At 64.4% G+C, this 23,434-nt stretch overlaps 2 protein-coding genes across 3 annotated transcripts; one reads left to right on the forward strand and one right to left on the reverse strand.

Moving 5' to 3' along the window:
- Window positions 1-1,062: 1,062 nt before the first annotated feature.
- On the reverse strand, window positions 1,063-14,835 carry Ap5b1 (adaptor related protein complex 5 subunit beta 1). Of its 2 annotated transcripts, none has more exons than XM_048359363.1 (2): window positions 14,776-14,835; window positions 1,063-3,882 (listed from the first exon to the last, which is right to left on the reverse strand). In XM_048359363.1, exon 2 carries the CDS (start codon window positions 3,859-3,861, stop codon window positions 1,420-1,422), a length of 2,442 nt encoding a protein of 813 aa, XP_048215320.1. In that variant the 5' UTR covers window positions 3,862-3,882; window positions 14,776-14,835; the 3' UTR covers window positions 1,063-1,419. The 2 variants fall into 2 exon arrangements, with proteins under 2 accessions (XP_048215320.1, XP_048215319.1); XM_048359362.1 differs by lacking the exon at window positions 14,776-14,835 and adding an exon at window positions 3,969-4,153.
- Window positions 14,150-22,806, forward strand: Ovol1 (ovo like transcriptional repressor 1). The gene is made up of 4 exons (XM_048359370.1): window positions 14,150-14,370; window positions 19,806-20,023; window positions 22,028-22,217; window positions 22,455-22,806. The coding sequence occupies exons 1-4, from the start codon at window positions 14,271-14,273 to the stop codon at window positions 22,748-22,750; spliced, it is 804 nt and encodes a 267-aa protein (XP_048215327.1). The 5' UTR covers window positions 14,150-14,270; the 3' UTR covers window positions 22,751-22,806.
- The last annotated feature ends 628 nt before the right edge of the window (window positions 22,807-23,434 follow it).

Here is a 23,434-nt window from a genome sequence, read left to right on the forward strand (position 1 = left end):
GCAATTAGTTGTGTGTGTGTGTGTGTGTGTGTGTGCGCACGCGTGCACACACACTGGTCTTAGGGCTTGAACTCAGAGCCTGGGCGTTGTCCCCAAGTGTTTTTTGTTGTTGTGGTTTTCTGATCCTGGGGCTGGAACTCTGGGCCTGTGCTCTGCCCGCTGAGCTTCTTTTATTCAATGCTACTCTCTACCAGTTAAGCCACAGCACTTCTTCTGGTTTTTCAAAAGGATCAGGAGGGCTCAAGCCCAAGGTCATTCCCCGTCAGCACGGCCGGCGGTGGAGTCCAACGTATCCCGGGGTCTTGGGTGGCCCCTGCGGACAGTTCCATGTGTGGTCAGGGAAAGCTACAGGATGACAGCACACCACTCCCAATCAGCTGGTGACCTTCGTCAACTCCTTTGGCTTACAGGTTTCCTCACCTGTGAGGCCCTGAAAGGCTGTGAGGTTGACATGAGACAACATACTTGAAAACACCAGCTGGGGACCAGCAGGCATCGCTGGCCTCCGCACAACGGAATCTCAGCTGCTTCACACATTAGAAAGAGCCAGGCGAACGAGTTACTCTGGTGTGAGAAGATTCCTAAGCACAGACTGGGTTTCCCGAGGGCTGAGGCTAGGAAAAGCCAGCCTGACTTTAGCACAGATCATCCTCCCCGGCCCCCACTCTGCCCCAGACCCTTCCTGGCCGGCTCCACTCAGCGCAGCGTGGGGGGGTGTGTGTGGAAGGTGTGGACAGCGTGTCCTCCTGCTGATCCAAGCTGCTGGCCTGCCATCCCACCTGGCCAAGCGCCCTGGGCAGGGCGGAAGACCCCGCCTCGCGGCCAGGAAGCCCAGGCTGCCGCTGCCCTCCACACTGCCGAGCGATCTTCGGGAGATGCTCTCTGGGAAGCAGGGTATTCTTCTTGTCTTCTGGACACAGCCTGAGCAGGAAGGAACTATGGAGCTATGGGGCCCACATTCTTTGGGTTTCATCATCAACGTTTTTTCTGTGTGTGTGTGCCAGTACTGGAACGTCAGCTTGGCCTAGATGCTGTTCCGTGGCTAGCGCTCTACCGCTAGAGCCACGGCTGCATGTATGGCTTCTGCTGGTTAATTGGAGAGAAGAGTCCCTCGAACTTTCTGCCTGGCCTGGCTTTGAAACCCAATCCTCAGATCTCAGCCTCCTGAGTAGCAAGGATTATTATACTCGTGAGCTACTAATACCCAGCCCTAGTCTGGAGCTTTCTTGGGGCCTATGACCCCACCCCAATGAGCCTGTCCCTATCCAGGGTCCAAGAGTAAACAAGCTCAATGAGGGTTACTGGCAATCGCAGGTTTTTATGGAACAGGCGCTCCCGGAGTCCGGTCCCTTCTCAGCCTGTCTCAGGTCAGTCCCCAGCAGGGCCGCGGTCCTGCCCCGCCCGGCGTCCTGGGCGCCCTCAGCAGGCCGCAAGTCCACGGAGGTAGTCGCCAGCCAGGGGCAGCACAGCCCAGTCGTCTGTCCGCAGAGCGACAGGCACTCCAGCCCCGCCGGCCGCCTCCAGCCGCAGCAGCAGCATGGAGTCCGGGGGCAGCCGCACCGCGATGTGGTAGCTGGCGGGAGGCTGGGCCACTACCACAAAGGGCGCTAGGTGGCGGGCCACCAAAACCTCCAGGCTCTGTGGCCCAAGTGGGCACCACACACGGCTTTCTGCACCCTTTGGTAGGCAAGAGTCCCAGAGCTCCTCAAAGAAGTCGGCTTCGGCCCCCTTGGGAGCCTGGGGAAAGGGCAGGAAGAGGTGGGCGAAGCTCACGGCCAGGGGCGGCAGGCGGGCGTGGCAGGTGAGGCCCGCAGGGGTGGTATAGAGGGCCTGGACCTCCAGCCGCGCGGGGGCTGGGCACCGAGGCTGCAGCGACAGGAGCAGGGGGTGGGTGGGGCGGCCGGGAGCCAGGCAGGGCACGTGGACGGCCCCCAAGCGGCCATAGAGCTGCCCGTCCACATGGAAGCGCAGCTCCAGAGAGTAGACGGGCTCCTGGGCCTCCGCCTGGAGCTGCAGCACGGGGAGCGAGCCTTTCGCCCTCGGGGGCCCCAGGCTCAGCTGGATGGGGGCCAGGGCCTCCTGTACCATCAGTGTCGCTGTGAAGCCCTGGTTCTCAGCCACCAACGAGGAGGCCAGTGCGGGCGCAGCAACTGAGGGGCCCAGAGCCATCGCCAACTTGTGCCCTGACAGGTGGGCCAAAAGGATGTAGTAGAGGCGGGCATGATCGCGCCCATCAGGGTCCTCTAGCTGCCTGGCCAGCGCCTGCAGCAAATCCGCCAGGCCGGCGCCGCCGCCGCTCTGCAGCAGGACCCGGCAGACCCGCAGGAGCGCCTGCTGCAGGCCCCAGTCGGTGCAGTGAGCAGCTGCGGCGTGCAGGAAGCCGAGGGTGACGTTCTGAGTGTCCCCTTCTGCCACTTTTGCCAACACCTGCAGATGCCAGCGAAGAGCTTCAGACCCGACTGGCTGGGACACGACTTCCTGCCTCAGCGCCTCTCTGAGGGGCTCCCTGAGTTCAGGCCCCACCTGATCCAACAGGTCCACAAAGTGAGGCGCAAGCGCAGGCCGAGCGCGGTAAAGTTGAGCCAGTCCGTGGATCAAGGGCGTTACCACGGTGGGCTGCCCGGCCAGGCGGCTGGCCACCAGGTAGGAAGCCTGGAAACAGAGGGTGGCCAGTGCCCGGGGGCCCCCCTCCAGAGCCGCCCTCCCCCGCAGGCCGGCCAGGAGCTCCTCCAGGTACCGCCGTGGGCTCTGAGCTGGGCCCCTCTCCTCCTCCTCCTCCTCTTCAGCACAGCGCAGACACAGCAAGTGCAGGCGGGCCAGGAGGGCCATGGGCTCGTGCAGGAGGCTGGGCATGAGGCTGCGGCCCAGCTGGGGTCCCAGCAGCAGGGGGGCCGCCTCCTCCCCCTCGGGGCCCAGGGGCCAGTTCTCGGGGAAGGTCAGAATACAGTGCAGGTAAAAGAGATGGGTGGGCTGGGGCAGGGACGGGTGCTGGGCGGCCAGGGCGAGGCGGCGGAGCAGCAGGGCCTCGTCCTGGGCGGTGAACAGGGCCTCACCAAAGGCCGCCTTGAGGGCCAGCACAGAGTGCAGCAGGGCCAGCTGCGCGGTTCCCAGCAAGCGAACCAGCTGTGGCTTAAAGAGCACCGGCGGCTGGGCCCGCAGACCGCAGCCCAGCAGCCACAGAAGCTGGGCCTGGGCCGCGGGAGTGAGCAGGTACGAGGTGTCCAGCAGCTGGGCCACAGTGGCCCTCAGCTCGCGGGTGTCTTCGGGGCTGGGCTCGCCCTCTGCAGGGCCCTGCTCCCCTTCGGCGGCAGGCCAGCAGGGCGCCTGGGGCTGGAGGGGGGCATCGGCTGGGGCTAGCGTCCAGTCCCAGGCGCCGGCCCCGGAGGAGACCCCCGCGGCCAGCAGGCTGCGCACGCCGGCCCCCGAGCCGCCGCCGGCCGCCAGCGCGTGGCGCAGCGCCAGCGCCAGCAGCAGGCTGAGGGGCTGGACGGGGCCCCCCTGCCCCAGCAGGCTCCGCAGCGGCCCGAGGGCGCCCCCCAGCAGCCCGGGCCGGCAGCTCTCCAGCTCGCGCAGGCACTCGCACGCCGCGGCCTGCAGGGCGCGCTGCTCCGAGGCGGGGCCGAAGCTCCGCCCCACGTCGCGGCCGCAGGCCAGGCCGAGCAGCAGCGGCAGGAGCCGGGCCGACGCCCCCGAGGTGGGGCCCAGGGCGCCCCCTGCCGCCAGGACCGCGGTGGCGGCCAGCAGCAGGGGCCGGCGCAGGGCCGAGGGCCGCGGGGGCAGCAGGACCAGGGTGTCCAGCAGGGAGGCGGCGGCCGCCTCGGCCGCGGCGGCGTCGGGCCACAGCTGGGCTGCGAACTCCATGCTCAGGGCCAGCAGGGAGGCCTGCGGGGGAGGGCGGGGGTCAGCGCGGGGCCCGGGCTGCGGGGCCGGGGGAGGGAGGGGGGCGGGCCGGGGGGCGCGCGGCCTACCTTGGTCGGCTCGCCCAGCTTCTCGCTCCTCAGGTCACTCAGCAGCTCGCGGCCCACGCGCTCGCCGTCGGGGCCGTCCAGGAGGGCGGCCGGGCTGGCTCGGAAGGCGGCGAGGCGCTGGGCCCAGGCGTCCCGGCCCGGGGGCCCCATGGCGGGGAGAGCGGCGTCAGGCGGCCGCCAGGGGGCGCGCCGGGGCCGCTGTCACCCGGGCCCCGCGGGCCGAGCCCCGGCCCCGCCGGGAGGGCGCGGGCGACCCGGGCCGGCGCGTGCCCCGAGCTCCCGCGGCCGCCCGCCGGCCCGGCCCCGCCGGCTCCGAGACCACAGAGCCGCCCGCGGTAACGGGCCGGCCTCTCGCCGGCTGACTCACCGCCGCGGGCGCACGACCTGCCGGGCCGGCTCCTTCCGGGAGGGCGGGCGGGCGGGCGGCGTGGGGCGGGGTCCCCGGCGCGTGGGCGGCGGGGCCCGGGGCGGGGCGTAACGGGGCACCGCCCGCCGCCCGGCAGGTGCGGACTCGCCGGTTTCGCTGGGGCTGAGTAACTGTCCGCCGCGCAGGCCCCCTTCCCCGAAACCGCCGCGGGCGCGCGCAGGGCGGCGGGGCCGGGCGTCCCGGCCCGGGCTCGGATCCCCGCACCTCGGGCGCATCCGGAAGGCCGCGAGCGCCCCCCGCCGGCCCCCGGGCGCGCGGCGTGCGGCTCCTCCGGCCGCCGCTGGGGGGCGCGCGAGGCGCGGGGAGAGCGCGCCGCCGCCGCCGAACCGGTCCGACCGGCGCCGCGGGGCTTCGCTTCGCGTCCCCGACGCCGACTCGGCCCCCAGCCCGCCCGGATTGGGGGCGAGGAGCCGGCCGGTCGCGGGGTAGGAGCTGCTGACCTTTGCCCGAGGCCGAGGCCGGCAGGGGTTCGGCGGGCCGGCTGGCGTCACGCAGGCGGGGCAGGGCCCGAGCCCTAGGGAGGGCGGAAGACAACGGGATCGAGGCCCCGGCGGGCCCGGGGCAGCCACGGGATCGAGGCCAGGGCGGGCCGCGGGGCAGGCACGGGATCGAGGCCAGGGCGGGCCGCGGGGCAGGCACGGGATGAGGCCACGGCGGGTCGCGGGGCAGCCACGGGATCGAGGCCACGGCGGGCCTGGGGAAGCCACGGGATCGAGGCCCCGGCGGGCCCGGGGCAGCCAGGGCCCACACACAACACGGGCGCCACGGCGGAGCTGCCTGAGACCTGCCCCCCCCCCCCGCCCCCCTCCCCCGGGGCAGGTCCCGAGCCCGCACTCCAGGCCTCCCAGGATCCCGGCCGCCGGGGGGGGGGGGGGGCGCGGTGACCTGGGCCTCACCAAGCAGGTGCCTGGGCTGGGGCCCCGGCTGCAGAAGACACAGAACCTCCGGCGTCCGACCTCCCCAGCCTGACGCCTCTGGCCCTAACGAGCCGCTTTGATGATGAAACGCCGGGGCCCCTCTGCCTGGCCTCTCCTTCCCCCCGCGGCCCCGGCCCTCCGCCCCCTCGTGCTGCCGCTGATGGGAGCGGTGGGTAAAAGGCTGGAAAGGAGGTGTCTGGTTGCCCAGGGCGAGCAGGCGGGGTGCGAGGGACGGAGACAGGACACCACCGGGAGGGACAGGTCTAGCCAGAAGGCCTGGTCCCAGTTCCCCTGGGCTCTGACTCCAGCTGACTCACAGGCGACAGCCCTACACCACTTCCCTCTAGATGCCTCAGTTTCCCCATCTATAAAGTGGGAGTGATGACTCCTGCCCAAAGGGCTGTGGGGTGGGGTGCCAGGCTAATTAAACCTCAGATGAAAGAGGCCAGGATGAGAGCAGCCCTGGGAGGGAGGCTGCTCCAGAGGAGCCTGTCTGGTTTCCCTGTCTGAGGCCCAGAGGGGGGCTGATAACTGCATGGCTGTCTCTCCGCTTGCTCGTGGGGCTGGGAACCATTATTAAGGCTGGCCTGTCTTCTGAGGGTCAGGGAGGCCAGCCCTGGCTCTGGCCCAGCCTCTGCCAGCATGGCCTCTGCCAGCCTCCCTCCTCCTCCTCCTCCTCCTCCTCCTCCTCCTCCTCCTCCTCCTCTCCTCCTCCTCCTCCTCCTCCTCCTCCTCCTCCTCCTCCTCCTCCTCCTCCTCCTCCTCCTCCTCCTCCTCCTCTCCTCCTCCTCCTCCTCCTCCTCCTCCTCCTCCTCCTCTCCTCCTCCTCCTCTCTCCTCCTCCTCCTCCTCCTCCTCCTCCTCCTCCTCCTCCTCCTCCTCCCTCCTCCTCCTCCTCCTCCTCCTCCTCCTCCTCCTCCTCCTCCTCCTCCTCCTCCTCCTCCTCCTCCTCCTCCTCCTCCTCCTCCTCCTCCTCCTCCTCCTCCTCCTCCTCCTCCTCCTCCTCCTCCTCCTCCTCCTCCTCCTCCTCCTCCTCCTCCTCCTCCTCCTCCTCCTCCTCCTCCTCCTCCTCCTCCTCCTCCTCCTCCTCCTCCTCCTCCTCCTCCTCCTCCTCCTCCTCCTCCTCCTCCTCCTCCTCCTCCTCCTCCTCCTCCTCCTCCTCCTCCTCCTCCTCCTCCTCCTCCTCCTCCTCCTCCTCCTCCTCCTCCTCCTCCTCCTCCTCCTCCTCCTCCTCCTCCTCCTCCTCCTCCTCCTCCTCCTCCTCCTCCTCCTCCTCCTCCTCCTCCTCCTCCTCCTCCTCCTCCTCCTCCTCCTCCTCCTCCTCCTCCTCCTCCTCCTCCTCCTCCTCCTCCTCCTCCTCCTCCTCCTCCTCCTCCTCCTCCTCCTCCTCCTCCTCCTTTTTGGTACTTTGTGACCCCGTGTGGTTTCCAGAACCATGACAGGCACAGCCTCACTGATGCTGGGGTACGGGTAAGGGGGGGGGGGAAGCCGAGAGCCGAGAGCAGCAGTCATTTGCATTTGCACAAAGTCCCGAGCTCCTAAGAGGTGAAGCCCCTGACACACACACACACCTACCACCTTCAGCTCCCTGTGTGTCCAGGGACCCTGAATGGGCCGCCCAGCCTGCGCTGGTGTCTGGGGAGCAGAGAATGCTCGTGTGCACCAGGTTTGGTTTTTTTGTGCCAGGCGTGGGGTTTGAACTCAGGGCCTGGGCTCTGTCCCTGAGCTTTTCTGCTCCAGGCTAGCGCTCTACCACAAAAGCCACAGCTCCACTTCTATTTTTGTGGTCATTTTTTGTGATTCATTGGTGATAAGAGGCTTATGGACTTTCCTGCCTGGGCTGGCTTTGAACCGTGGTCCTCAGATCTCAGCCACCTGAGCAGCTGGGCAAGTATGAGCTACCAGCGCCCAGCCAGAATTTCTTGTGAGCTGAAGAAAATGTTCTGAACTTAGTGGTGATAGTCGTGAGGCTCAGGAGACTAACACCCACTGAATTCTATTCTTTATAAAATAATGGATTTAGTGGCAAGTAAATTATATTAAAATAAGCCGCCACCTGGCAGCTAGGGCAGGGCTTCAGCCTCGGAGAGCTGAGGGGAGGAGGCGGAGGTCGGCGGGGTCAGCCCAGGGCTGGAGGGGAAGCCGGGGAGCCATGAGTTCTCCCCACCTCTGTGGAGCAGCTGTGGGGCCCGGGTTTGAGGGTGGACGGGGGATGGGGGGGAGGGGGGGAGCAGGGAGGCAGTGAGCCGCCCCAGGCCTTCAGCACTTGGAGCCCAGGGACCCAGTATCCAACCCTAGGGCTGCGGTTTGGCCAATCCTCCTCCTTGGCTCCCCCCGCCCCGGCGGCAGCGATGGCACTGAGTCCCCTCTTCCATGTCCAAGACCACACGGGGCCCTGCTCCCCCACACACCGAAAGCGGGGACCCAAGGCAGGAATTCCCCCAGGAGAGGGAGCAGCCAGCCAATGTGTTCCAGTCACCCAGAGGCCTGGCGGCCATGAGCCCCCCCCCCCCCCAGTCTGCTGTAAAGCTGAGTCCCTCTGCAAGGGATGCTGTTCCTCAGGGCAAAAGCCAATTTGCGCCATCTTTTTTCCCCCCCTGCCTTTGTGCCAATACTGGGTCTTGAACTCAGTGCCTGAGTGCTGTTCCCTGAGCGTTTTTGCTCAAGGCTAGCGCTCTACCACTTGAGCCACAGCGCCACTCCCAGTTTTCTGGTGGTTCATTGGAAATAAGCGTCTCGTGGATTTTCCTGCCCAGGCTGGCTTGGAACTGCGATCTCGGCCTCCTGAGTAGCTAGGATTACAGGCGTGAGCCACTGGCACTGGGCTCCATAGCGTCTTAACGGCTGCGGGGCAGGGCAAGAACTAGAAGCCCCACTGCACAGAGGAAGTGACACTTTCACAGGTGGCTCTGCTCAAGCGCCCAGACGCAGCGTGTCTGCAGGGGCTCCTTCCCCGAGGGTCTTCCAGCACATCTCCCATGAGCCTTTGGGCCTGCGGCATCCCCTTCCCACCTCCAGCCCAGCCTGGCCTCTCCAGTGTTTCCGGGCCTTCTCCCCCACATCCAGATCCCCCCGTAGTCTCTCTGCACTCAGGATGGGAGCGCAGCGTCAAATCTGGCTCCTCGTCTGCTGTGGCTCCTTTCGCACACCGGCAGCTGTGCGTGCGAGCCCTGCACAGGCGCTCACGCCTGTCATCCTCGCTACTCAGGAGGTTGAGGCTCATGGTTTGAAGCCAGCCCGGGCAGAAAACTCCGTGAGACCTTTATCTCCAAAAAATTCCCCAAAAGCTGAAGTAACGCGTGGCGCCCTGACCCTGAGCTCAAGCTCTAGGACCAGTGAGAGAGAGGGAGAGAAGGGGGAGAAGAGAGAGAAGAGGGAGAGGTCCACTGGACCCTCCGGGCTGTTTGCAGGCCACCTTTGCCATTCCGTGCTCAGACACTGCAGTAACTCCATGACTGGTGTTTCTACACACACACACACACACACACACACACACACACACACACACCCCGCCCCAGGAGCCCGTCCACCTGTAGCAGGTCCGGCGGCTCTGGGAGCCCATGATGGCCCCTGCCGCTCCTGCCTCACTTCCTGCAACCTCCCCTCTCCCCTTCAGGGGCCGTGGCACCTGGCTTCCAGCTCTCAGCGCCATCTTGGCACCCCCACCAGCGCCATCACTTGACCTATCTGTGTAGCCAGTTGTCTTCTTTATTATTATTTTGCCAGTCCTGGGCCTTGGACTCAGGGCCTGAGCACTGTGCCTGGCTTCTTTTTGCTCAAGGCTAGCACTCTGCCCACTTGAGCCACAGCGCCCCTGCTGGCCGTTTTCCATATATGTGGTGCTGGGGAATCGAACCCAGGGCTTCATGTATACGAAGCAAGCACTCTTGCCACTAGGCCACATCCCCAGCCCCAGTTTTCTTCTGTCTTTGCCTTGCGTTGCGGAATCTCCGGAGCCCAGCACCCAGTAGGAAGCCGCAGGACGCCCGTGCATGGAGTTGAGACGGGATGAACGACGTGTAGCGGCCTCTGGCCCGTGAGCGTGGGAGCAGCGCAGAGGCGCCAGGCCTCAAGGCATCCAGAGGTTAGCGTGTGGCGCCCAAGCCTCACGAAGGCCGGAGCCGCTCCACTGCCCGCAGACGGCAGCCCACAGCTCCAACCTCCACCTCCCCAGTGTCTCCTTGTGTGTGTGTGTGCCTGTCCTCAGGCTTGAACTCAGGTCTTCTAGCTTGCTCAGCTGGTACTCTACCACTTGACCCGTGTCTCCAGTCCTGCTTTCTGCTAGTTCACTGAAGATGGGAGTCTCATAGCCTGGTCTGCGTGGGCTGGCTTGGAACAGCATTCTCCCAGATCGCTACCTCCTAAGTAGCTAGAATTTTATAGGTGTGGGCCACCAGCCCTGAGCTATTTTTAAGATTTTTATTAGCATACATTAATCGTACAAAGGGCTTCATAGTGATAGTTACATAGATGCATATGATGTACTTTGATCACCCTCCTCTCTCACTCTGTAGGGTTTTCCTTTCTGAATTTCATTCTATTTTCATATATATTCTTGTGCTTTTGTGTGTGTGCCAGTCCTGGGGCTTGAACTCAGGACCTAAGCACTGTCCCTGAGCTTTTGGGTTTTACCACAGCTCTACTTCCGGCTTTTGGGGAGTTAATTGGAGATGAGTCTCACCAACCAGGTGCTGGTGGCTCATACCTGTAATCCTAGCTATTCAAGAGGATGAGATTCAAAGATTGTGGTTCAAATCCAGCTCAGGCAGTTAAGTCTGTGAGATTCCTACCTCCAATTAACCACCAGAAAATCGGAAGTGGTGCCATGGCTCAACGTGGTAGAGTGCTAGCCTTGAGCCAAAGAGCTCAGAAACAACATCAGGCCCCAGTTCAAGCTCCACAACCAACAAAAAATATTTTAAATATGTCTCATGCACTTTCCTGCCTAGGCTGGCTTTGAACCTCCAGCCTCAGATATCAGTCTCCTGAGTACCTAAGATTACAGGCGTGAGCCACCCACACCCAGAATATTAATGTGCTTCTATCGTGTTCATCGCACACCATCCTCTCCTTCCCTTTCCTCCCTTCTGCTGGCTCTTCACTCAGAAAAAGAAAATTCTTTTACAATCCTATTCCTCCCGTTTGTAGGTCTAGCCCAGTTTATTCATTTATTGGGGTGGAAGTGGGCCTTAAGCTCAGGGCCTTATTCTCTTATGTTTTCCCTCCAGTCTCTCACGTCGGTCTCCCTGGGCTGGCTTTGTGAAATGTGACACTCAGACCTCAGCTTTCGAAGAAGCTAGGCCTACAAGAATGAATCACTCTTCCTCTGCCATGTGCTTTTTGTGTTTGTTTGTGTGTGTATTGTTTGTGTTTGGTGTTGGTCCTGGGGCTGGAACTCAGGGCCTGAGCGCTGTCTCTAAGTTTTTGTGCTGGAGGCTAGTAGTCTACCTTGAGTCACAGCTCCATTTCTGACCTTTTGTGTGTGTGTGTGTGTGTGTGTGTGTGTGTGTGTGTGTGTGTGTGTGTGTGTTGTTTTTTTGTTTGGTCAGCCATGGGGCTTGAACCTAGCTAGAGCCTCGGCACTGTCCCTGAGCTCTTTTGGTCAAGGCTCATGCTCTACCACTTTGAGCCACAGCGTGACTTCTGGTTTTCTATAGGTTCATTGGAAATGAGTCCCACAGACTTTCCTGCCTGGGCTGGCTTTGAACTCAGATCCTCAGATCTCAGCCTCCTGAGTGTTAGGTCCTCTCCCTGAGGGCTACATGCAGATGCCCCCACCTCATTAAGTCTCCACCCAGTTACCTGGGTAACCTGCAGACCTGGAGGCAGTTACCTCCCCTTTCCCTGAGGTCACCTCCTAATCCACCTGGCCACACCCCTTGCCCCTGCCCTAAATAAAGCAGGGCTGGGTGGGGGTCTCTCTCTCTCTCTCTCCCTTCTCTCCGGCCATGGGTCATCTTGGCCACAGGCCAGCAGTTCGGTAATAAACTTTCTTTCCTGCCTGAATACCGCGTGGCGTTCTCCTTTACCGGTTACCTACTTTAAAAACCTAACACTGAGCAGCTGAAATTACAGATGTGAGCCACACAAGCCCAGCTTCTGGCTTTTTAAAATTATGAGACTCTTATCTCCAATGAATCACAGAAAAATCCAGAAATAGTGCTGTGGCTCAAGAACTAGAGCACTAGCCTTGAACCAAAGGAGCTCAGGGACAGCACCCAGGCCCAGAGTTCAAACCCCCAGGATGAGGGGAAGGGGGAGAGTCTTACAGACTTTGCTACATGGGTTGGCTTGAGCCTCAATCCTCAGATCTCAGCCTCCTGAGTAGCTAGGATTATACAGGCATCACTGTCCATATTTGTTTCTAATGTGAGTAAACATCAAACATTAGTTTTCACGTACAAATCTGGATCTCCATTTTGGTAGGTTGTGTGTGTGTGTGTGTGTGTGTGTGTGTGTGTGTGTGTAGGAAAACTGTCATGAAGTGGCCAGGTCTTCGCACCTGAACCACACATCTATGAGTCCCTTGTGCACGTTCTCCACAGCCCCTCCGGCTCCCTCGTCTCTCCCACAGTCGGTTCCTCTTTATTACTGAACTGGCGCTGCGTAGCTATCACTACGACTGCTTGGAACATCAAAGAAAGTATGATGCTGATGGGTGCTGTGGCTCACGCCTGCAATCCTACCTACTCGCCTAGGGCTTTAAATGTAATGTCGATATTAGACAATATGTCGACGGTAGTTTTATAGGAACGTACATACATAGCTTTTGAGCTATTGTATTCCACTGAGAGGTCAATTTTTGACCTTTATATGTTGAGTAGTTGTTTGGTTTTAGTTACATACTGTTGAATCCTACCTACTCGGGAGGCTGAGGTCTGAGGAGCGTGGCTTGAAGCCAGCCTAGCAGAAAAGTCTGTGAGACTCTTATTTCTGATTGGCCAGCAAAAACAACAACAGAAGTGGCGCTGGGGCTCAAGTGGTAGAGTGCCAACTTGAGAGAAAAAGCCCAAGATCACCCAGGCCCTGACTTCACAGAGAGAGAGAGAGAGAGAGAGAGAGAGAGAGACCAAAGAAAGCAAAAAGAAAGGACAGGGTCTAGGATGGGAGTAGAGGGTGCATGGGGCAGGTTTGGGATAGGCAGAATCCCTGGAAAGGAAGAGGAAGGGACTAGAGCCTTCCGGCAAGAGCTCCCATCCCTCCTAGTAATGCTAGGAGGTGTATGACAGAATTCTCACGGGACCAACTGGAAAGGCCCTTGGACAGCTTCTCCCTCCGGAAGGAAGAAATCCCTCTGTCCCGGGGTTCTTCCTTCCCTTACCCACAGGGCTCAACAGCGTCTCCAGAGGCTCTGCAGGCCTCCCTGCAACCAGATGCGGGAGAACTCACATCAGCCACTTAGCTTTTTATTTTTTTTTGGGGGGGTGTAGAATGGAGGGGACGCAATCGGGGTGCTTTACTTGAACCACACACGACTTCATTTTCAGTCTGCTTTTCAGAGAAAGTGTTTGGTATAGGTTTCTCTGCCAGTGCTGGGGCTTGAACTCGGGGCGCCTGGTGCTCTGAACGCAGCGTTTTCAGCGCCAGGCTTGCTGGGGCCGCACCTCTACTTCTGGCTTTCTTGGTGGCCAGCTGGGGGTGAGTGTCCCTGACTCTGCCGCGCAGGTTGGCTTCCCCCGCGGGCTGGGGTTCGTCCTCGGCTTTCCGCCGACTCCTGACCTGGGTGAACTCATTTATTAAGATGCATTTCCTCACAATCGGTTCCAGCGAACACTTAAAATTGCATGACAAAGGGATTCTAATGCTAAAAGCAAGGTCCCACCCTCATTCTTGGGTCAAGGAGAGCGCGGTGTGGCCCTGGGGGGGGGGGAGAGGGGAGGGGGGGGGAAAGACGACGACGCCCCCCGCTGGGCTCGGACGGGTGCCCGCCAGGGGGTTCCTGGATGACGACCAGGCCTGGCCCACGCGGGGCCGGGACCCTCGGCCCTGCTCCGACGCGGAGCCGCCCGTCGGGCCCCGCCAGTTTTGGGGGGGCGGCGGGGGGGGGTGTCTGGGCGGGGCCGGCTGGGTGTCCGCGGTGCTCGCGGTCTCCGCCTCCCCGCCCGCAGCTCCCCGAACACCCCCGGGGTCGCCGGGGCCGCCGGGGCGCAGGCCCGGGCCGCCCCGTCCCCGCCCGGCGGGAGGCCGCGCGCCCCCTCGGGCGCTCCGGGCGCGCCGGGCTGAGCCCAGCCCAGTTGGGCGAGTTTTATTTCATCACCCGCGGAGCGTGCGAGCGAATAACGTTGCCCTCCCCGCCCTCCTCTTTCCCGCCCCGTCTCCGCAACTCTCCGGGCGGGCGGGGAGGGCCGGGGCCGGGGCGCGGGGCGCGGGGGGGGGGGGAGGGCGGCCCCGCGGGGAGGGGGGGGCCGCGGGGAGCCCGAGCCGGCGCCCGCCGCCCGCCCCCGGCCGGCCGCCCCGCCCGGGCCGCGAGGCCACCTCACCGGCAGCGGAATGGAAACCGGTTCGACAGGTAACAAATAGGTGGGTTGTCACCGTTATTTCCCAACGCATGCGCCCTGGCTCCCCGGGCCACTCGGAGCTCATTAGACCCGATCCACACCCCCGCCCGCCCCCGCCCCGCCACCGCCACGCACCGCCGCGGGCCAATAAAGCGTGAACCCGTCCGGCCGCCTCGCACTCGCAGCCTCGCCGAGCGGCCGCGGGGACGCCAGCCGAGCCCGGGGACGCCCGCCCGCCCGCCCGCCGCGCCCAGCTCCCGGGGGACGACCGCGACCGCCCGGGGCCGCCGCTGCCGCGCGCCGTCCGGGGCCCGCCTCGGCGCCTCCGCCCCCCGCACCGTCCTCCCCGGCGGTCGCCCCGCGTCCCCCCGCGCCCCCAGCCCGGCCCGGGGCTCCCGGCGGGACGGTGCCGGCTCGAGTGACGGAAGCGCCCGGCGCGGGGCTCGGAGCGGGGTTCGAAAATGCCGCGCGCGTTCCTGGTGAAGAAGCCGTGCGTCTCCACGTGCAAGCGGAACTGGAGCGAGCTCCCGGACGAGGAGCGCGGCGAGATCTACGTGCCAGGTGCGGCGCGGGGGGCGCGGCGGGCGCGGGGGGCTGGCGCGGGGGGCTGGCGGCGGGCGCGGCGGGCGCGGGGGGCGGGCGCGGGGGGCGCGGCGGGCGCCGGGGCGCGGGCGGGGCCCCGTTAGCCGGCCGGGGTGGGGGGGCGGAGGAGGCGGGGTGTGGCACCGCTCGAGCGACCCTCGGCCTCCCCGTCGTAAATCCCGAAAGCCGGGACATCCACGCGGGCGGGCGGGCGGGCGGGAGAGGGGCCCCGGAGCGCCGCCGCAGGGGGGCAGGGAGGGAAGAGGGGAACCCCGGTCCCTTCCGTAGGGCTGCCCCCCAACACGAGGGCGCGCGGACGGCGCCCGGCGCCCGCGACCCCCTCCCCGCCCTTTGAGACCAGCGCAGTGTGGGGTGCGGTCTCACCCCTGTTTCACTCCCTCAGCCTTGCCGAGGATGAGGGGGGTCCCTCAGAGCGCACCCCCCCCCGCCCGTCGGGGACGGGCCCCAGGGAGCTGGTGCGCCCGGTTTATTTTGAGAAGACGCCTCGACAGCGTCCGCGTCCACTCGGAATGAGTAACCCGAGTTGCATCCCCCACCCGCCCCCCCCAGCAGCATCTTCCGGTGCCCTCGAGGCAATCCCGCGCTTTCTAGGCTCTCCCAACCCTTCCCCCGGCACTTTGGGGGCTGCGGGCGGCCGGGTGCCCCCTTCCCCGGCCGTGGGGGTGGGGGCGGGGCGGGGGCGCGCTGCCCAGCGCCTCCAAGTGGGGGTAAGAGGTGGTAATTAACCAACCGACTTTGACCCTTGATCCCCAGGCGCTCTGGCACCGCCCAGGCCTTTAAGAAAGTCGGGAAGTGAGGGCGGTGGGTGAGGGGCCCTGGGAAGCCTCTGGCCTCAGTTTCCCTCTTGGAAAGGCTGCTGGAGATGGGAGCGCCCCGGTGGCCTGACCTTCCTTCCAGGATCCCTCCCTTGGCTTGTGTCCCTGACTCAACTTCTTCCCAAGGGGAGAGGGCCACACCGCTGTAGCCTCTTTAAACAGAGGGATGGGCCAGATGGCCGTGGTGTCCCCAGGAGAGAAAAGGCGGGCCAGAAGGGGGGAGCCGGGGGTGCCTCCCCCCCCCCCAGCTGTGGGCGCAGGACCCCGGCTGGCTGAGCGGTGCTCCGCCTCCGGAAGGGCCACCGCGAAGGCCGGCGGCCGGCAGCCCCTTCCCAGCGCCCGCTCCTCCCGGGCCTGTGTTTGACTTGCTGCTTAGCTGCTCCTTGGGATCTGATAAAGCGAACGTGGACTGTGTGAAAGGTGAGCCGGGCCTTGAGCAGGCTCGGTGTGCTGTTATTTTTAGTTTCATTTCACATCCCAATCAGTAACCAATCATGTGTTGACTTTTTCGAAGGACAAAGAAATTCCGTTTGTTCAAGCCACTGGCTTCTTTGGGTCCTAGTGATTTCTCCCCCGCCACAGTTCTAGTGCCCCGGGGGCCTGTCCTGTCAGGTGCAGAGTGGCCTCAGGTAGACCGAGTCACCTGCTGCTCTGAGCCCGGTAAGGGGACACGAAAGAGCTCGCGGGCAGGCGGGCAGGGGCAGCTGTAGGACAGCTGGTAAGCACTTCCTGTGGGTCAAGTCAAGGGGAGGCTCTACACAACTTCATTTCCCCCGCCTAAGACCCTTGTAGCCCACTGGAGAGTTTTCCCACAGCTTCTGGAAATAAAGGAAACGTCCTCTGTGCACGCCTGGGTGCCTCCCGGGGCTGGAGAGCGGGGGGTGTGCTTTGTGGTGGCTTGTCCCCTGGCTGGGCCATTCCATCACCAGCCAACCGTGACCCCAGGAGCCAGCCCAGCACGTTTCAGTCACCCCTCCTCACAGAGTCCCGGCTGGGCGCCGGCAGGGCCCGGGAGCGGGTGAGTCCCGTCCTTCCCACCAGGGCCCTCTGGACCCTCCATCCCTGGGGCCACCTGCAGGGAGACGGGAGGACAGGACCAGGGGTTCCCCTTGCAGAGGACACCCCCTCAGCTGTCCTCCCAAAGCTGGGACAGCCCCAGCAGAGGGTGGGCGGGAGAAGTATCCCACGGGGGGGGGGGACGGCCAGCCCCACCTTGCCTCTCCTCTCCCAGCGTGGACTCCTCTCCTTGATTGTATCAGTATGGAGGAGGGGGGGGGGTTGCTGGTTTATTGAGGATGACCTGTACCTATGGGTAACTTCCATGTCTTGTCTGGGAAAAGTTCCAGAAGCAGCAAGGAACTGGTTCTGAGGCTGAGTCGCAGGCCAAGTTTAGTCTTAAGGCCAGGAAGGCACTTGGACATCACCTTTACCCAGCCTGGAAGCTGGAACTCCAAGAATGTCTAGAGACTTCTTCCAGACTCCAGACCCCTACTTCTGAGCCTCCCCTCTGCCACTGATCCGGCCCCCCAAGCCCTGGAGGCCAGCTGGGCTGAGCGGCAGAGCCCGGGATTTCCCTCCCTGATGCCGTCCAGCCCAGCTCTGCGGCTGGGTCGTGTGGGCATTTGGCAGACTCTTCCAAGCTGGGTAGGAGTACCCCCAGGAAGTCAGCTGTGCCCCCTCACAGGGTGGGGGTTCCACTGCGTATCCTAGTGCCTCCTGGGAGCACTGGACAGTGAGGGAGTGCGGTTGGGGGCGGGGTGCCCGCCAGCACACGGGCACGGAGGAGATGCCGCAGTGGACCAGCTGGGACTCTTACCCGTCCCACGGGGCATGGTCGCCTAGGCTGCTAAACTGTCTGAACTTGGGTGTCCCGAGGCAGAAGGGCCAGACTGTCCCAGAAAGAAAGTGGCTCATCTGTACCATTGTTTATCCTTGGCACCCTCAGGACACTCAGACCTATGCCGGTGGGAGTGGGGGGCGGGGGGGGGGGCAGTGAAGGAGACTCGGGAAGTACAGCGACGTCTCGAGGGCCAGGCACCCTGGCAGGAGGGTGGGTGGCTCAGACGCTGAATGAAAAGCCATAGGAAATGGGGGGGACAGAAGAATCTGGCCCTAACCAGGAGAGCAGTAGGCTCAGGCAGAAGCCTTTCAGGCCAGTCAGGGGGCGAGGCTGTCCACAGCCAGAGTGGGCTGTGCACACACCCATTATGGTGGACCACCCCCACCCCAGGACCCAGGAGGCCAGCAAGGGACTCAGGAGGCTTGCTTTGTTGTCCGCAGAGCCCCTGTCTGAGGTAGGACCAGGCGCTGTGCACTAGCTGAGCCAATAGCTTTCCATCCACATGGGGGGGGGAGGGCTGCGGAGGGGAAGGCGGGGACCCGCCGCTGGCTCTGGGCCCCCGCCCCTGAGATCATCCAGGTGGAGAGGACAGCCAGCTGGGGGCGACCACCAGACCTGGGCGGAGGGGGGAGAAGGCTGGCTGGTTGGCCTTGTCACACTCCATAACTGTGGCAGGGGGTGAGCGGTCACCACCGTGGCCACCGCCTTACCGGAAACATCTAATTAGGAGACCAAGCAGCACCGGCTGGGCCCAACTGGTTCTGCCTCCCGCCTCCTGCCACCCAGGACCAGCGGATGACACACGGATGCACACTCCCTGTGCGTGCGTGCGAGCGAGCGAGCGTGCCGCACGGCCTGGCAGGGACACACGGGGGTGGCAGGGAGGGAGACAGGTCTGACAGGGTGGCTGGGAGGAAGGAAACCTCCCCACCCTGGCAGCCTCCCGAGCCCTGGCCAGGGGCACCGGCGGCACAGCGAGCGGACAACCTGTCCTCACCACCAGGGCTTTGTGGGGAGGCAGAGAGACAGGGCAGGAGGGGCTGGGGTCCTCAGAACCCCCTCCCCCAGCACACACACACACACACACACACACACACACACACACACGCACGCGCCTCCTCTCCACGGAGCTGAGCTCAGACCCAGTGACCTGCCTGCCATCACTGCCCGTCACTCAGGCTGTGTGACCACGCGCAGCTTTCCTAAGCCCCGCGCACGCTGTCCCACTAAGTGGCAGACAAGAGGGTGGCGGCCGCCGCTCGCCTCCACCTGGGCAAGGGGATTTTCCTCCACTTGGGACTTTGCCCCGAGGTCCCCATTGGCTGCTAAGTGGGCCCCAGAGCTGGCGCCCCACCTGGCTGCCCCGGGGCAGGGGTAGGGGTGCACACCGCTTACCGGGGCACCCGGGCCTCAGCAGGCACAGCTACCAGCTCAGCCCTCGGAGGGAGGTGGGGTGCCAGCTCAGGGGCCGGCCCGGGGCCAGGCGTGGTGAATCAACCCCTGGAATGAGGTGGCTCATTAAAGTCCCTGGTCAGACGCCGCCAGCGCCAGCAGAACGGGTTCTGGGCGGCACGCAGGCGCATTCTTCTCTCGTCAGACCTTTGTTGTGTTTTGAGGGGGCGAAAGCTGGGCTGCTCCCGAAACTAGTGTTCCCCACTCGTCCCTCCCCCCATGACCACATCCCCTCTGGCCCCGTTCAGCCGGGGACCGGAGGCGGGGGAGCTACCTGGCTCTCCAGCCTGGAGTGGAGGGGGTGGAGGGCCTGAGCTGGGGGGCTCTGGCACCACAACCTCCCCCCCCCCGTTCCTCTGACTGAGCCTTCCTGCCCATGCCCCTCTGTCCTCCGGAAGCTGGGGAACTGTCCCTGGCTGCTTGGGTGGCACGGATGGTCCGACATGGCGGTGGAGCACTCCAGACCGTTGGCCTGGCCGGCTCTGTTGGCTTTGAGACCTGTTGCCTGGGTGCCGCTGTTTCTTTCATGTCAGGACTGGGGCTCAGGGGCTGCAGCCAAGCTTCCCTGGCCCGCTTAGTATAGGTGTCTGCCGAGGGGCGCGGCCTTGCCAGAGGGCGGCCAGGTATCGGTGTGCGCCGCCGGCGGGAGCCCAGCCCATGCCGCGGCGAGCGGTCCCCATGGGAAGGCTTGCGCAAGCGCCGGCGGGCGGGCGGCATCCACCTGCTGCGCCCTGACCTCCTCCCTCTCCACCCACCTGGCCTGTTTGCCTACCAAGCTGGGCCCAGCCCTAGCTGACGGCCCAGGGGCGCCGGGGCGAGGGCCCCAAAGGCTAACAGCCACATCTGCTGGGGAGGACCCGGCGGCCTGGACCACCAGGAGCCCCCGGGGCCGGGGTGAGTCTCAGGGAGCTGTCCTGGGCCAGCGCTCCTGTGGTGCCCTTTGTCCCAACGGGGGTGAGGACGGGCCTGGAATCCGGAGGGGCTGGCTGAGGTGGGGCGCTCGGACACTGCGGGCGGAATTGGCAGGGCACCTTGGGGTCCTCCCAGTTCCGCTAAGACACGAGTTACTCAGCCAGCAGTGGCATTCGGCTGGCGTCACCTGTAATTACCTTAATGGGGCAGGAGGGAGGTGCAGGTGTGGTAAGGCTGTCCCCGTCCCCCCCCCCCCCGGCTCTGCCCACATGCCTGCAAGGGGAGGAACAGAGCTGCGGGTTCCAGCCTCCCCCGCGCCCCACGGAATCCTCTTTCTCCCCACGCCCCTCACCTAGCTGCTCTTCTCTCCCCAGTCAGCCTGGGCTTCTGCCCCCCGCAGCCCTACCGGGAGCCAGAGCCGTCGGTGGCCGAACCTCCTTCCTGCTCCCTGGCTCTGGACATGAGCCTTCGCGACTCCAGCTACACGGTGGCCCCCGGGCCCTGTGTGGTGGCTCAGCTGCCCTCGGAAGATGTGGGCCGCCTGACAGACCCCCAGGCCAGAGACCAGGGCTTCCTGCGCACCAAGATGAAGGTAACGGCTCTCCCGCCGTCTCGGGTCCAGAGGCGTGTGCACAAAGAACCCCGCGTCCAGCCCCACCATGTTCCAAGCACGAGACGGGCCGAGGGGGCCCGGGGCCCGGGGGCACAGAGGAGCTTGGCTGGCGTGGGAGGGTTAGGGGAGAGGCGGGTCTGGAGCGAGCCACCCGACGCCCCGGTGCCCCCTTCTGTGGGCCGCCCCACGGGGCCCGAGGTCTGGAGTTAGAGCGGCGGTCAGCCGCTCCTCGAGGCTGTGGCCGTGGCCGCCTTGCCCGGGGCTGCCCTCGCCGGCCCGGCCCCCGCACGGGGCTGCGCATGCGGTCCCCAGCGGCCTCCCGGCCCCCGCCCCCAGCAGCACCGCTTCCTCGGCGGGCGCTGGCAGCAGGCCGGCCCCGACTGGGTTGGCACTCCTCACTGCTCCAGGACCCGAGGGCGTCTGCCCGCAGTGACCTAGCGGGAGGCTGCTCCGCTAGCTCTCCTGTGTGCCCAGACGGAGTCAGCGGGCTGTGGAGGGCTGTCCCGTCCCCTCCCGCCCCCGGGGGGCCACGCGTGCACTGTCGGCAGAGGGGACCTGCTGCACAGCCAGCCGCAGCCGGAGCCCTCCCGGCCTTGTGCCCCTTGCCACCCTGCCGGCCCTCCTCTGCCCCTCACGTCCCTGCGGGGAGGGGGAAGCACCCGGCGCAGGGCAGCTGGGATTCAGGAGTGGCCAATGGCAGGGACCCCCACAGAGCGAGGTGTGCCGCCCTCCTGTGCTGGCCCTGCAGAGCAGCGCATTCGCCCGGGGGGGGGGGGGGGGGGCTGGTGGCTCCTGGGACTTGGCTTCCAGTGACCCTGGGTAAAGGAGGAGGACCAAGAGCAACAGGTGCAGGCCCGTGGCACATCTCTCCACTGTTAGGTACATTTGAAATTCCCTGTAGTGGGGGCTGGGGATATGGCCTAGTGGCAAGAGTGCCTGCCCCATATACATGAGGCCCTGGGTTCGATTCCCCAGCACCACATATACAGAAAACGGCCAGAAGTGGCGCTGAGGCTCAAGTGGCAGAGTGCTAGCCTTGAGCAGGAAGAAGCCAGGGACAGTGCTCAGGCCCTGAGTTCAAGGCCCAGGACTGGCCAAAAAAAAAAAAAGAATGGGAGGCAAGAGAATGGGGAAAGGGTGCGAGCCACGCCCTGCCGGGGAGAGCTGGGCGCCTCAGCCTGCGAGCCGCCAGGACCGCAGTGCGGACTTCTTCCCTGGCTCAAAGGGCAGAGGAAGGCCGTGCAGGGCACCGGAGCGGTTGAGGAGGCCTAGGGCAGCCTTGCAAGGGACTTGGAACCCAAAAGGAGACTGGACTAAGACCCAGGGTTTTTTTTCCCCCACGCCACCATGCCCTTTAGCAGACAGCATAGGCCATGGCCTCTGGAGTGCCAGCCTTGAGCAAAAAGAAGCCAGGGACAGTGCTCAGGCCAAGTCCACGCCCCAGGACTGGCAACAAAAACAAAACAAGTTTTTTTAAAAAACTGTCCTGCCAGGCATCGGTGCCCCACCCCTGTAATCCTAGATACTCAGAAGGCTGAGATTGGAGGATAGCAGTTCAAAGCCAGCCCTGGCAGGACAGGTCTGTGAGACTCTTATCTCCAATTAATTACCAGAAAGCCCAAAGTGGAGCTGTGGCTAGTGGAGCACTAGGCTTGGGCAGGAAAGCTAAGGAACAGCGCCCAGACCCAGAGTTGAAGCCCAAAAAACGAGAATTTGTTGGGCGCCAGTGGCTCACCCCTGTAATCCTAGTTACTCAGGAGGCTGAGATCTGAGGATGACAGTTCAAAGCCAGCCTGGGCAGGAAAGTCCGTGAGACTCTCATGTCCCAATTAACCACCAGAAAGCCCGAAGTGACACTGCGGCTCAAGTGGTAGAGTTCTTTCCTTGAGCTGAAGAGCTCAGGGACGGTGCCCAGGCCCAGAGTTCAAGCCCCACGAGCGACCAAAGAAAAACAAAAAGACCCACAACTGTCCTCTCCCATAGGTGACCTTGGGGGACAGTCCCAATGCAGACCTCTTCACCTGCCCCATCTGCCGGAAGGCCTTCACCTACCAGCGCATGCTGAACCGCCACATGAAGTGCCACAACGACGTCAAGAGGCACCTGTGCACGTACTGCGGGAAGGGCTTCAATGACACCTTCGACCTCAAGAGACACGTCCGCACCCACACTGGTACGTGGAGGCCTGTGGCCAGGCGGGAGCGCCCCAGACCCGCCTGGACAGGGTCAATCGCGCGGGAGGCCCGGGAGGGCGCACCTCCTCCGTTCATGGGGGAGGACCCCGGGGAGCGAGTGTTGACCTGGCCTCGTCCGTCCCCCCGCCCCGGAGTCGGGTGTCCTGACCTTTCTGTGTGTCTGGACACCGCTGACGAGCCCCGCGGTCCCTGATGTCGGCCCCTGTCCCCCGCAGGTGTGCGGCCGTACAAGTGCAGCCTGTGCGACAAGGCCTTCACGCAGCGCTGCTCGCTGGAGTCTCACCTCAAGAAGATCCACGGCGTGCAGCAGCAGTACGCGTACAAGGAGCGCCGGGCCAAGCTGTACGTGTGTGAGGAGTGCGGCTGCACGTCCGAGAGCCAGGAGGGCCACGTCCTGCACCTGAAGGAGCACCACCCCGACAGCCCGCTGCTGCGCAAGACCTCCAAGAAGGTGGCCGTGGCCCTGCAGAACACCGTCACCTCCCTGCTGCAGGGCGGCCCCCACCTCTGAGCGCCGCGGCCCAGCGGTCCCGGGGGGCCAGGGCCACCTCGCTGCCACCTGGCCTGGCCTCCTGCCCAGACACCGTGGTGAGGACCAGAGCCCCCGGGCCCCCCCATCGCTCATGCCTGCCACGGATGGTGCTCCTTCTGCCCCGTGTGACTCGTGGGCAGAGGCCTCGCTGGCATGGGAGACGCGGGGACGCCGGCGGGGGTGAGGCCACGCGAGCCCAGCCCTGCTTCCTCGCGGCGGGACTGCCTCCCCAGAGGAGGAAGACCAGGGGGGACCCTGCCGCCCTCGGGCGGGGCCCAGGTCCCCGTGGACGGCGAGGCAAGAGCAGCCCCCCAAACGACAGTGGGGGAGGCGGGGGCCCCCTGCGCCAACCGGCTCCGTGCTCAGGGTTCGAGGGCTCCGCCCTTCTGACAAAGAGGCACACGTTTGCACAGCTGCGTGTGCGTGCGCGTGCGCGTGCGTGCGCGCTCAAGCAGCCGCACGTGTCCTCTGTGTCTCCTCGCTGTACGTGGGTCCCCACGCGTGTGCACACGTGGCCTTTCCGCACACCACCTCATCCTTAAACCAACCGCAAGGTTCCAGGAGGTTTTATTTCCTTTTTGTAAAGATGACAAATGTACAGATATTAATATATTTTTGGTGCCCGTGGCGATTATTTTTGAGAGGGTTGGAGCTGGCTTTTCT

This window comes from Perognathus longimembris, chromosome 13, assembly GCF_023159225.1.
Source record: "Perognathus longimembris pacificus isolate PPM17 chromosome 13, ASM2315922v1, whole genome shotgun sequence".
Classification (NCBI taxonomy): Eukaryota; Metazoa; Chordata; class Mammalia; order Rodentia; family Heteromyidae; genus Perognathus; species Perognathus longimembris.